Source organism: Bos grunniens, chromosome 9 (genome assembly GCF_055505025.1).
Source record: "Bos grunniens cultivar Pamir isolate PY7600 chromosome 9, Bosgru_T2T1.0, whole genome shotgun sequence".
In the NCBI taxonomy this organism is placed as follows: Eukaryota; Metazoa; Chordata; class Mammalia; order Artiodactyla; family Bovidae; genus Bos; species Bos grunniens.
The window spans coordinates 41,353,470-41,367,641 of record NC_141173.1 but is presented as its reverse complement, the minus strand read 5'-3'; the positions used below and the strand labels follow the sequence as shown (position 1 = coordinate 41,367,641).

The 14,172-nt window shown below is 38.8% G+C and overlaps 1 protein-coding gene across 11 annotated transcripts in view; it reads left to right on the top strand.

Moving 5' to 3' along the window:
- Positions 1-14,172, top strand: part of FIG4 (FIG4 phosphoinositide 5-phosphatase) — a 172,298-nt gene that overhangs the window by 111,385 nt on the left and 46,741 nt on the right. For 8 of the 11 annotated variants that reach the window (XM_086317377.1, XM_086317375.1, XM_086317368.1 and 5 more), the window contains 5 exons: positions 1,011-1,158; positions 2,620-2,703; positions 4,674-4,869; positions 5,884-5,966; positions 8,864-8,950. In XM_086317377.1, coding sequence (XP_086173503.1) covers positions 1,011-1,158; positions 2,620-2,703; positions 4,674-4,869; positions 5,884-5,966; positions 8,864-8,950 — 598 coding nt within the window. Of the gene's footprint in view, positions 1-1,010; positions 1,159-2,619; positions 2,704-4,673; positions 4,870-5,883; positions 5,967-8,863; positions 8,951-9,552; positions 9,773-10,446; positions 10,646-14,172 lie in introns of those variants that run through there. The other 3 variants (XM_086317369.1, XM_086317372.1, XM_086317370.1) reach the window with 3 other exon arrangements.

Here is a 14,172-nt window from a genome sequence, read left to right as displayed (position 1 = left end):
CAGGTATGTCACTCAGATGTTTAGTGGATATATTATTTCATCATTTAAAATTAGTACTTAATATATTCCTACATATTTGGGGGGAATAGGGGAGGAAGTGAGGACCCATTCACAAGGAGAAATAAAAACTCTCCCTATATCTAAGCAGTGAAAAAGGTACAGATGTATGTATGAAACTGTATTTTAGTCACTGAAGATTACATATTAATTTGTCAGAAAGGCAGGAAAGTTTTTACATTCAAAGAATACCTTCAGATGTATTTTGACATATTAGAACAATGTTTCCAAGTTTAAATAATTGATCAGTTTGATATAGAGTTTATTCTTGATTCTATTATTGATTCTTCTGACCATGGACAAGCCAGTTTTCTCAATTGTGAAAGGATGCGACGATCTATTGCCAATCTGAAACACTCCAGTTGAAGATTCCATCTAGTCACGTTTGACCATCCTGTTTTTGGATGGTATGGTGCAGGCCATAAAGTAAGAAGATTGCAAATAAGTTCTTCACAAATTATTAATTATCTTTTAAAAAGCATTTGTTAATCTTGAAATTCTGGACAAAATCATAAATCATACAGCTGCTAAGAAGATTCAGTTGTTCTAGGAAAAAAGATAGGAATTTAACAACCTAATGTTGCCCATAATAAAGAGGATTTGAAATATAATGGAAAATTTAATAAAATAGCTGCATAATTTTTATCTCTAAGGCAGAGGGTGTTTATTTAAGAGAAAAAAGGAATTTAAAGAATTGAGTGATTTGATTTCTTAAATAATTCCCCACTCCCACCCCAGCTTCCAGAGGCCTCTGCCTCCTTGGCGATTGTCTTGCTCAGCTTTGCCATGTATGTTCTGTGCACATGTCTGGTTTCAGCTCCAAGTGTGTTAGTGCCAGAGGCACGATCTGAGCCTCGTTCAGTGTACTCTCTGTGAACACAGTTGCCATGACAGAAATGTTTAGGAGATGTAATCTGAAGACTTTTAAGAGTAACAGGCAGTATCTCTCTTAGTTATCTGTGCTGCGAACTTAAAGAAGTTAGTAGTGAAGAAATTTCACAAATATGAAGAGGAGATTGACATCCACAATGAGTTCTTTCGACCATATGAGCTGAGTAGCTTTGATGACACCTTTTGCTTGGCTATGACGAGTTCAGCACGGTATGTTGTGAATTCTCTGAAACCAGAAGCATTGGGGAACTGTGGTTTTCCTAGTTTGTTTAGCTATGTCTTCCTTTACTGTTCTGCATGCCTCCTGCAGGTGGTTGTCCAACCTCTGAAATTCCTTCTGCAATTGGGAGCCCATTACTCAGGAGGCAGTCCTTCTATTGTTGGACAGCTCTCCATCCTGGTCTGTCACCTTTGAACATACTTCATTTTTCTGTCTCTTTTGGACTTTAATGGGGCCTTTTAGGAAAATGATGGGTCTAGATTAAGAAATGAGGCTCAGAAAATCAGTTTTTGACCATTATGTTTTATACTAAAGTTTGCATTCTTGTATTTACCTTTTGTGTTTCACATTTTCTTCAAATGTGATATACGTGTGCCTAAACTTAATATAGTACATGGTGAAACATATTTCATGGTTTGTTTCCTAGAAATCACTCTACATTTTTCTTTGGTTTCAGATAGAAAGTTTGGAATTTTTACTTGCTTGATTTTCAGTTATACTTGTTAAAGTTTAGCAGTTTAACTGTGAGGTTATTGTCATTTTCCTTTGGGTTATACATAAATTTTAGTGAGTAGCAAATTCTCAAATATGTCATCCATAAATCATGAAGATCAACTGAGTAGTTCAAAAAGAAAGAAAAATTAAACCACTTACATTTGAAAGGAGCATTTTCAAACTGTTAAGTAGGCATTTTGAGTCAGATTCAATACTACTTTCTTTTCCTTCAAAAAATGTAATACTGAGTCACATGCTTGGAGCAGTATCCTTGCCAGAAGTTATGAGTCTTATCTGCATAAATCATGTAACGATTGCTTATTTGGCATCTATTAAGGAGTTTTGTCTGGCATCAGCAGTAATAGTAAGGTAGCCCCTGTATCATGAGGAAGTAGCTTCAGCTTATCACAGTAAGTGGTAAATTAACAGTTTCTATTTAAAGTGTTCCAGTGTTATAATGAATTAACTCCAGACTAATGAAATAGATGTTGATACTTCAATTCATTTCACTGTGTTTTTGATAATTGTGCCTGCCTCCTTAGGTGGTATAGTGTAATAAAAACATTGTCCATAAAACCGAGCAGCTTACTGTCTTGCCATCAGTTTTATGAGTTTAATTTTACTTGAAAATGAATCATGATATACAACCAGAGGTGAATCTTAATAGTAATTCAGATATCAGTTCTGCTCCAGAAAACAAAATCTTGAATTCAAAATTGTTGGGCCTCTTAATCAGAGAAAATTCACAGTGAAGACTGCTAACATTGAAGTTACCGAGTGCCGTTAATTCATGGGGTCTTATGGCCCAGATCACCTGAACTCCCCTGAGTATTTCACTTAGAATATATATACCTCTGAAGGCTAAGAAGGAACAGTATAAGAATGTGAATAGAGAGGGAAGCCGATACCATCTGGATGGACAGTGATTCACATGGAATTTTTTCCCCTTTCTTCAGTGACTTCATGCCTAAGACCGTTGGTATTGATCCAAGTCCATTTACTGTACGTAAGCCAGATGAAACCGGAAAATCAGTATTGGGGTAAGATTTACATGTAGAATAAAATTTTAAAGATTCACATAAAAATAATATAGCACTTTCACCCAAAACTAATAACTTCAAGTCATATAGTTTACAGCATAGTATATACACTGCATCCACGGGCGTGCTAAGTCACTTCAGTCATGTCTGACTCTTTGTGATCCCATGGACTGTAGCCCGCCAGGCTCCTCCATCCATGGGATTCTCCAGGCACGAATACTGGAGTGGGTTGCCATTTCCTCCTCTAGGGAATCTTTCTGACCCAGGGATAGAACCTGCATCTCTTACGTCTCCTGCATTGGTAGATGGGTTCTTTACCACTAGCACGACCTGGGAAGCCCACTGCATCTATACAGATAGCTTATTTATAAAACTGGGATTATTAAAGCATGGTTGACACTTAAGTAGAATTTATGGGAATTTCAGCAACACAGTACATTTTACTTAAATTAGATGTTCCGTAGATGGCATAAAGTTAGGTAGCAGATGTTATGTATGTCCTTTAATAACTCCATATCCTCTGTTTTCCGCAACATAAAAGACTTAGGTAAAAATGTGTATTTGTTGTGTTTATTTTTGCTGGCACCCGGAGAAAACATTAAAGCAAACGCTCAGACAGAGGACTTAATAGATCTTCTGTGTACTCCGTTAACATTGTGTGGGGGATGGCTGTTATTTTATTGTATACAGCAGTATGAGGAAGAGAACAAACCACGTTTAAATCTTTATGCTTTGAGACTGAAATGAAATGTGTCCTAGTCTGCGCATCTCTGTTACTGCCGCTGACCTGAGTGATCCCAGTGATGAGAATTCTCCTAGGCCCTGGCCAGACCGTGGATTTTGAGTCCTAATTGTATTTGGGAGTGTGTACGGGGTCTTAATTGGATTCTAACTACATGTGTGATTTATACAATGAGATATATACTGATATTACTATTTCCCAGATACACCACTTATGTGGCTTAAATATGTGTCTTGGACCAGGTGCTATGAGGAATTTAAAAGAAGGAACGGCCTCAGGACATTTAGAATTTAAAGTGTTCCTGGGACAAATACATAAATGACCATTTATATTAGTGTATAGTTCTGAAATGTATCAACTTTAATTTTTAGTTTCATGAAGTCAGAAATGAATTTATTTTCTCTAATATCTAACCCATGGTTAGATAGTATTACATATTTCTTTTCTAGAAAATGTAGAATATTTCAAGTCCCTTGCAGATAATTTTTTCAAGTAAGAATATTAAATATATTAAATATTTTTCATAAAATCAAAAAATATTACCATACATTTTTTTAATTAAGAAAAAAACAGTATTCTGACTACTGTCAAATTTGGCAATGAAATAAAAGCAAATAATGTATATTTTTTTCTGTTTCCCCTCATCCACTCTCTATTATTAGAAGACATCATCAGCAAACATAGTTATTTACTAATAAATTGTTTTAAAACAGTTTAAAATCTTAGTTTATGTTCATCAGTTGCTCATTACTTCGGTACAAGTAATCAGCTGCCACTGTGATTGATAAAAATTCATAGGAAGGCCAGAAACACACATGGATTTGGCTATCGACCCTTTTTTGATGCTTCTACAAGTTATAGGTAATTTCACTAATATCTCAGATATAACAGTCTTCTACTGTACTATAAATTTTGAAAATCCTGATTTCAGTTACCAAAAGGGAAGACACAGTAGCCAAGTGGTAGAAAGGCTTTTCTGCACACTGCAAGCACGTACTTGCTTATTTTCTGAATTCATAGCAAAGCTTAAATTCATAGAAGGGTCAGTACATGTACATGATAAACTATTAAACTTTTCTCTTCAGCACAACTTGAATCCAGACGCTAGCTTCTCACAGTCATTTTCTTAACACTTCTCCAGGACTAAGGCTTTGGGACAGAGTGATACGCGGTGAGCACTGAGGGTTCGGTTTACAGATGCTTCACATCCATATTCATCTTTTTAAAGAAATAAGAGCAACAGAGAAGAAGCCGTGTTACAGCGGAAAACAGCCGCCAGTGCCCCGCCGCCACCCAGCGAGGAGGCCGTGTCCAGCAGCTCGGAAGACGACTCCGGGACCGACCGAGAGGAGGAGGGCTCCGTGTCCCAGCGCTCCACCCCAGTGAAGATGACCGACCTGGGCGACAGTGCCAAAGTGACAGAGGTGAGGGACGCAGGAGAGGCTGCTGTCCAGTGAGGCTCTGGACAACCAGCTCCAGCATCCCGCTTTCAGCCAAAAGGCTGAGAGCGAGGAAGGGTTACATCACCTCACTCCACCATTCTCATGCGCCATGTTGGAGGTGCTACAGAGACAAATACATTTGGCAAAGATATTACTGAAAATGGTTTCTGAAATCGGTATTTTTGCTTCCACGTGTAATAGTAAATTTCTTGTCACTTCAGAATTCTTAAGGCGAATCCTGTCCCTCTTTGAGCAACCCATCCACTTGAGGTCTATTTGTTCCCTTGCTTAGCACATTATGGGAATGCAGGGTTTGCACCTGGGCCTCACAATCTCTGCCTAATCCCAGTGGGAAGTTCATCCTGTTGAATTTGATATTGATAGTATATTGAGGGAAAACAAAAGGCAAGTGAACAATAGAAAAATCAAATTTAGCTTTAGGGGAACTGGATTTCTAGTAAGAGCCAGAAGTCATTTGAGGTAGACATGGCAAATAAAATGTAATGATATGGGAACTAAATCTGTTATTCTGGGCATTGGCAACGTGCAGCCTATTGGCCAAAGCAGCTTGCTGCCATTTTTCCTAAGTAAAGTTTAATTTACAACCAGCCATGCCTATTTACAGCCATACCAATTTGTTTATATGTTATCTATGGTTGCTTTCACCCCGTAACAGCAGAATTACGCAGCTGTGGCAGAGATGATGTGACCCAAAGAACATAAAGTATTTACTGCCTGACCCTTCACAGAAAATGTTTGCCAACTCTTGCATTATACAAAAGCAATTAGTAATTACCAACTAATTTTTATCTATAATCTATTTTAGTGAAAATGAAATAAAAAATTTTAAAACTCATTGAGAAATTTAATGAATACGTTGAAACATTGTGATGGTTTTTATGGGAAAATTCACAGGGTCGTTTTCTTCATTTTTGGAAATTATTAATGTGCTAGATGTCTAAGAACTCTTCCTGATTCCCATATTTTTGACCCCAGAATGTAGTCCAGCCCATGAAAGAGGTGTATGGAATCAACCTCTCAGATGGCCTCTCAGAAGAAGATCTTTCCATTTATTTAAGGTAAGGTATTTTCAAGAGAAATTAAGGACAAATGCAAATGTATTACAATAACTTACATCTAATATAACTTTTAAAAATTGAAAGTAGTCAACCATACAGGAGGAAGTAACTTCCACTTGGAATAGTAGCATTTAGGTCAGATTCTGAAACAACTTACATTTGGAATTAAAAACCCTTCTTACTGTCTGAGACTCTTGGGCCCCTGAATGATAACAGTTTATGATACTTACACATATTTTCACTGCCCGAATATAAACTGCAAACCGAAGTTCAAATGCATTTCTGCATTCTTTTTTTTTTTTTTTTTTTTGTAAGATTGAGTTTGGTGCTTTGGCCAGAGAAAGAGATTTATAAGTAATGATGGGCTGGCCAGATCATACATTTTCACTGGATAAGTGGGGGTCGAGAGGAAGAATTGAAATACAATTGAGATTGATTCTTATCTTCAGAAATTTCATTAGAGGAAGCAGTATAGACATTTACAATAAAATATTGTCAAATGATGATTTTATGCATTTAAATTTGGATTATTCTGAAAATTGTTTGCATTTTAAAATGAGTTAGATATAGATATTCTATTCTGTGCCTATGCTGACATTAATACCACTATAGAAAAAAATGTTTGGATCCTGTCTAAATTGGTCTAAATCAGACCAATTTAGATTAAAATTTTCTAGATCTGATGATACTCAGAGTTTCACAAATGCACTCCAAATAGAAGAAAAAGAGAAATGTTTTGTCCTTATAGGATGGACAAGAAAGACAAAGATTAAAAAAGTAAAATGTTCTTAATGCCAAAGCAAAGAGAACAAAACTTTCCAAAGTTCTCTTTTAACATCCAACAAATAGCTATCAAAAGTCATGAAAATATTAGACTTTTTGGTCATGCTATAAAGCATGCCACAAAAATGTGCTATAGAATCTTTTCAGGAATACATCTTTCACCTCATCAAACCAAGACTCTTTAAAGAGCAGCAGATATGAAGACCCTAGTATAAAGTTTATTATAATTAACTATCCATAACTAATATAAACAGAGACTCATTATTATTTTCTTTGAACATGTTATATTTGACATGAGAAACAAAATTAAAATTCATTTCTGCATTCTTGCATTAACAAATTCTCAAGATCAAGTACCTTCTTACAAAATGAACTTGGGATATTGACAGTTGAGGACTTTGTATTCAATTTAGCTTGGGTTGGGTGGAGGGGGTGGATGTGGCCCTGGTGGGAGTGGTGACTGGGGAGGAAAAAGAAGCAGTGATGAAAAGGTACCAATTCAGAGTGTTATAGACTTTTATTAGGAAGATCTAGCTAAAAGGTGGAGATCTACCAAAAGGTATCCATAAAATCACGTACCTAAAAATGTGTCTGTGTGTGTTTGCAGAGATTAATAGTTATCAGATTCTCTAAAGAATTCCTCACCCCCAAATCCTCAAAAACCTAAGGATTAAACACCCATTTAAACACCGCCTCAACCTAGTATTAATATATGTATTAAGAATTCGTAATTATTTAACAAATGAACATGGTCCCACTTATGTAAGTTTGGCTTACATAAAATGTAATATAAATGAGTACTAGTCTTCAGGTCTTTTTTAAGGAGGGTATTTGTTCTGCAGAATCCACTGAGCTGATTATTTTTTGTTCTCTACTTCAAATTAGTCAGATCTGCTGTAGAATATGTAAAATATAGAAATACATAGCATTTCTTAACTGCAGAAGCACTGGTATGACTATGTATACTGTCCTACTGGAAGTCAACTGAGTCATTGAGAACTCAGCCACACCCTCCTCACTCCTGGACACACAGTACATTCACAACAGCTGCCACACTCTGTCACTTAACTCTAATAGTAGTTGAAGTAGACCTCTGTAAGCAACATGGTCTAGAAGAATGAATTATCTGGAGTTAGTGACCAATATGACTGTACTTACTGCAGACAGCATAAGTGTACATGTCAGTGATGTTCACTTGCTGAAGATGAAAGCTGGACAAGACTAAGCTAATTTAAAAGTTTTTCATAGCACTGTAATGATTTAATAATTGGTAGTTTCTGAAGCACTTTTCCTGACCTTTAAAAAACCTAATAAAAACTACAGGCTGCATCCCTGAGGGTCAGATGGATGCATGGAGCACAGGCCACACCTCAGATGGGTGTACTTGAGAAATATCAGGGGCCCATTGCTAGGCATCCTCTCACCTTGCTGAGTGGACCTGGGGCCTGCTCTGGCCCTTAGCTACAAGTCCGGTTTAGTGTTGTTGGAGGCTTCTCTGAGGAGGCATGGTGGGCCAGTGAAGCTCAGCAGGTGGTCTCCTCAGCCCCCTCTGTCTCTGTTGAAAGTACCCTTAGTAGTGGCTGGTGTACATGTGGGGATTCTTGTGGTCCTGAGGAACCAAGTCCTTGTCCTGGGATCTTAGCAGCATCCTTGCTTCAGGAGCTGGGTCTCTAGTCTGATCCTGCCGTTTCCTTGTCATTTGTCTCACCCAAGCACCATCCCCCTCCGCTTGTTTCCCTCTGCTTCCTGCTGCGGTCACCCTCAGACCCGCAAGGGGTTATGGTCAAATTCCTGGCCTCAGGAACATTTCGGCTCAGGTTCTATACCACGTTTGAGTAAACAGAATGCAACAAAGTAAACATTTTCTTTCATTTTTATATCCATGGTTATGACTTAAATTTTAAGCATTTCCTCCTCCTCTATTCTCATAAACCCACTCTAACATCAGGCAGTCATTTATAAACCAAGTCTTGTGTCACATAGGGTCCTCTTGTGTGCTTTTCTGATAGAAGTATATTACTGTCATTCGAACACCCATACAATTTGTGTGATCTACTGAATTTGTGGCAGGTAGTTCCTTTAGCTTACTTTTTTTTACACATTATAATTTGTAGATTTGTGCAGCTGGGGCAGAGTCAACATAAACAAGACAAGAGCAGCCAGCAGTTCTGTTCCAGGTGCCCAGATGGAGTTATAAAATTGTAAGTACTAGATTAGACCTTGTAAAAATAATCTTTGTATTCATGCCTTTAAGACTTTGTAAGAGAAATATTGGGACCAAATTAGTATAAGCACTAAAGCATCTCCTCCTGGTATCCTATTGGAGGAGAACTGGGTATCTATGGGCATGTGGAAGAGGCTGGCAGCCTGACCTGTGCTTGAAATGCGCCCTTTAGAAATGGGATTGAAATTGCTGGGGGATTCCCACCAGTGGGTAGGGCCGGGATGAAAAAACAGATCTGATCCTGGAGACAAGCTCCTCAAGTTCACTACCAGACCCCTGAGGGCAGGAGTGGTTTGTCTTTTCTAGCACTGTATCTTCACCAGTTCTTTTAACTTGCTGTTTAGTAAATTAAATAAACACTCTGCCACTTTTGGGGTTTTTTACGTTAAGCAAGTAATTTTAAGTCCTGTGTGGCTCAGTTTCTTTATCTGCAAATGTGATAATAATCCCTGATTCATGGGAGGGTGGTGACACTTTCAATGAGATCATGCATACAAAGTGCTTAATATGTTCTCATTATGTTGTGATCATCACATTCTTCTTTGTATTTATCATTGTTCTCTGCTTTTTGGGACCAAGCAAAGCAGAGGTTGTGACCAGGAGTGGCTCCCTGATGCCGTGTGCTCAGCTGAGTTTCTTTTATGAAAATGGGTCACTGTGGTGATTAAGTGAGGTGGAATATGTAACGTGTCTAGATCAGTGTCTGGCATAGAGTTGACATTTAGTAAATGTTCTCTTCCCTTTTCTTAGTCCAACTTTATCAGTTAGTTTAATAAACCATTGATACTGATTGCCCGATTTCTGTCTGTACTATATCTGTGTGTTCCTGATTGTTAAGAGGCTACTGTAGTGATCCAGGCAAAGATTGGTAGCTTAGAGAGTAGTGGCTGGGAGAATTTTGAAAATGAGATGAATCTAGGAAATGTTTAGGAAGTAAAATAGAGAGGAGTTGGATATGGAAAAAAGGCCTTACCAAGGATGGTCATTAGGTTTTTTGGTTTGTGCAGTAGGTTTGACTGATTGATTGATTGATTCATTCACTTAGCAAATAGGTACTTAATACCTATTAGGACCTGCCATTTATCAAGGTAAAGAGCACTGTAGGAGAACCCCATTTGCCTTTCAAGGGGGAACCAAAGTGGCCATGTTTAGGAAGCAGTTGAATCAACTGATATGAACTCAGAAAAGAGGCTCTGGGATTGTGAATGCATATTGATGATAACTGAAGCCATTGGTCAAAGATGACACCACTTAAGAGAATAACAGACTGAGGAGATCTACAGGTGAGTCTTAAGGGGATCTGGGTTTAACACAGAAGAGACACAGAGATGGCTAATCAGAGAAGGGGAAGGAAAACCAAGATTATTTTATCACAGCGTCCAAAAGGTCTATTTATCCCTTCTTTCTCTCCTCTGTCACTATTTTTTTCCTCTCTCTTTTTAAAAACATAAGAGCTCATTAACTTAGAAACAGGTTTTCTTTCTTAGATCTAGTTAGCATACGGAAGTATGAGCTCCCAGATAAGCTGATATTGCTGCTGCTAAGTCACTTCAGTCGTGTCCGACTCTGTGTGACCCCATAGACAGCAGCCACCAGGCTTCCGGATCCCTGGGATTCTCTAGGCAAGAACACTGGAGTGGGTTGCCATTTCCTTCTCCAATGCATGAAAGTGAAAAGTGAAACTGAAGTCGCTCAGTCGTGTCCAACTCTTAGCGACCCCATGGACTGCAGCCTACCAGCCTTCTCCATCCATGGGATTTTCCAGGCAAAGTACTGGAGTGGGGTGCCATTGGAGGTGGCCAAAGAAGGAAAAGTGTTTAAATGTGTTGGTAAAGTAAGAGACTCTGTTATCAAATTGTATTATTTGAATTGATTCTTCCATTAAAATAGTATAGCACAATTTAGGAGGAGCAGATACTAAAGGGAATATAGCTTACAAAATAAAAGAAAAACATCTTCCCATTTCCTTCAACATTGTGTCTACTTTGATCTGTAACTGGTCTTGCTGATAAGTTATTTTTAAATTCTTTTTCTTACAGTATTTAGTATTTGCTTTTCTGAGTCTTAGCACAGATAAAAAAAAAACAAACCATGTGGATCTTGAATTTTTTTAACCTTTTCCACTTAATTAGTAAAGAATCTAACATGAGTATCTTTGCACAGCATCTTCAGCAGGATAACAAAGAGCTTGGTAGGCTTTGTATTATGTTGTCATGGCAACTGCTCAAGAGTGTTGTTTTTTGGTGTGTGTGTGTGTGTGCGTGTGGCGTGTGCACTTGCTTTAAATTGAAACTCTGTAACTAGGTTCTTAAAATGTCAGCTATTCAATTTTAGATTTTTAAAGCTGTGCCAAAACCAAGAGAAATTAGATTTATGTGAGATGCTCCAAATCCTCATCTTGTTATGGTTCAGGTTCTAGTATATTTTGAAATATAGCAAGTTTTTTTAAGTTTATATACATTTGTGTCTACTGATCTCTGGATAATTCATAGTCTTATCAGTTTGTCTTGAAATTATGAGGCAAACAAGTACTCCTTTTCTAAATGAGGTATGTAACAACCAATATAAAATATATTGACAGTGATCAACTGGCAAGGAGCCAGTAGACCAGGAGCTCCTGAAGCAGAGGTATAGAAAACTGGATGGAGGAGCTGGACATGTCACTTGTGCTCTTGCAGGACATTTCTTAGGAGTGGATCTTAAACCCCAAACTGGTCAGTGTCTGCACTGTCAGCCCAAACACTCACAGTTATATCCTCTTTGAGCGTGACCCTCCCTTTGACTCATGCCACTCCCTCAGTGTGTGGGTGGTGATTAGGGAAAAGCGACATCAGGCAACACTTCCTGAGCAGTGCGTGATGGGCACTGTTCTATGTACCTTAACCTGTATCAACTCAATTCTCACAATAACTCTAGGAAGTAGGTCTTAACTATTGTCTTCATTTTACAGATGGGGAAACCCCACAGAGAAGTTATATAACTTGCCCAAGGTCAAACAGCAACTGACATTCAACCCAGACGAGCTGGCTGTCCATCACTAAGCTGTAAATGCCTAGTGTTACCAACTGCTTTTATAACCACAGTGGTAAAAATACTGGGTTATTAGTGTGAACAGCCTTTATTTTGATCCTCTGACATGATCTGGTTTATAGGCGGCTCCAGATGCAAACCATAGTGTTTCTGCCCTGTTGAGCTTGAACTTTTTTTTTTTTTAAATAATATTTAAAGAGAATATGCCTTTATTCTTTTCCTGGTCCCGAGCATATTGCCTCAAATGTAGACTTGCTTCCTGGGCAGGCACACTTTGCTTGATTCATAACATGGTATGGAGGTTAAGACGTCCTGGGAACAGTGTTACTGCTGTTTAGGGTCATTGCCATCCTAAGTTGTAAGTTCCCCTGCTGCCTCTTGAATTGTACCTAAATTGGGTGCTCAGTAAATGTCTGTTGAAATGTGCTGACTCTCACCCCTGCCCCCATTACTATCCGAGTACACGCGGGGCGCCGTGAGCATCTCTCACGGCCCACCTCATCCATCCGTGATCACTTGTTAGTTCTTCCCCTATTCTGCTTCCTGCTCATAACCCCCCCGCCCTCTCCTGTTTGTTTCCCTAGTACCTTCTAATAGAGGAGAAGAGTGAACACATCAAGGGTTTAGCATTTTTTCCCTCTCTGTCCTGCTTCCACTTGCACCTGTGACCAGATGCAGAGTGAGACAGGCCTGTAGGGAAGAACTTGCTGAGCCCGGGCAGGTGGGGCACTGTATTCAGGACCACCCTGCCCTCATTGTACACTCCCAGTTCTCAGCACTTTTTAACTAAGCAATATATGCCAATCCGTGGAGGTTAAGAACATGAACACGTGTATTATTAGTGCCTGCTATTCCACGGCTCACCTATTCCAGGTATATGTCTCACTTGTTTAAACATTTGTCTCTCAGCAATGGTTCAAAATGTAATACATAGAGTTTGGTAAAAAACTGTCTAATTTAGGATCCTTCCAATGGAGGATGAGCTAAATAACTGTTTACTGTATTAAGACCATAGGTTGAATGTATTTGCTAAGAACATCTCACAGTAAACAGCATCTGCTGACCTTAGAGGGAATGCCCCTGGGTTTCGGCTTTGGCTAGGGGATCCTCTCACTCATCAGAGGATGCTTTTACACAGAGTCAGGGCATGTTTTCGCACCCGTGAGGTGAGCATGACATTAGGCCGTGCTTAGCTCAACTTTGTTGACTTTCCGTGGTGTCACTTTCGATGCTGTGTCGCTGTGTACATGTCACTCCGGGGTTCCCACCCCACCGTGGATTTCATCTAGTCCTCTGCAGATAATATTCTCATCTCCGCTGCAGGCTAAAAAAGTATTTAATGGGTCACTCTTGTTATCTTTTCCAAACACCCAGGGGTACAGTCTTTAAAGGTTTAAGGATCAGAGCAGTTGGGAAGCAGTGATCAATGATTAGCAGCTAATTCGCTCCATAGGAGGGAGACGATGGTGACAGCAGTTCCTCAGCCCAAGGAAACTAGGTTGTGACCCCAGAAATTACCACAGAAGTCTTTCTTTCTCTGGCTCAGGCCTTTATTTTTCTCTTTAACCCTCTCTGGCTTTTTTCTATATGCTTTTCTAATGATCTCTTTCTGCTTCCCCCAACCCCCTGTTTATTTTACCTTCCTCTCTTTCTCCCTCTTTTTTCCTTTGCCGTCCTCTTTCCAACCCCTCCAGGGTATTTTTAACTCTGTTTAGTTTTTAAAATACAGTAATCTCTCCAGAACACAAATTTCTTTCCTGTATTTTAGGATAGTGCTTTTCAGATTACAATTCTAGACTCATTAGTGGGTCTCATGAAATTAATTTGGTAGGCCTCCACACAACAAAATGAAAAGAAACTGAATTGAGTCCAGTAGAAGGCTCTAGTGCATGGCACAGGGGTTGAGTCTTGTTTCATGAAATTCTATTTCTATACATAAATATAGCATTGTGCAAAATGCATTTCTCCCTGTGGATAACAGTCACAGATTGAGTTTATATGAATGCACCTTTTCTGAGACCAAATGAATTAAAAATCTTAACTCTGTTCCCATTATCCAGGCACTTAATGAATGTTTGTTGTTTGAATGAAAATGTGTGAATAATTTCTGTTTGGAATAGACAGGAGAGGTCAGGACGGAAAGGGATCAGAAAGAGGTGTAAGAGGTTT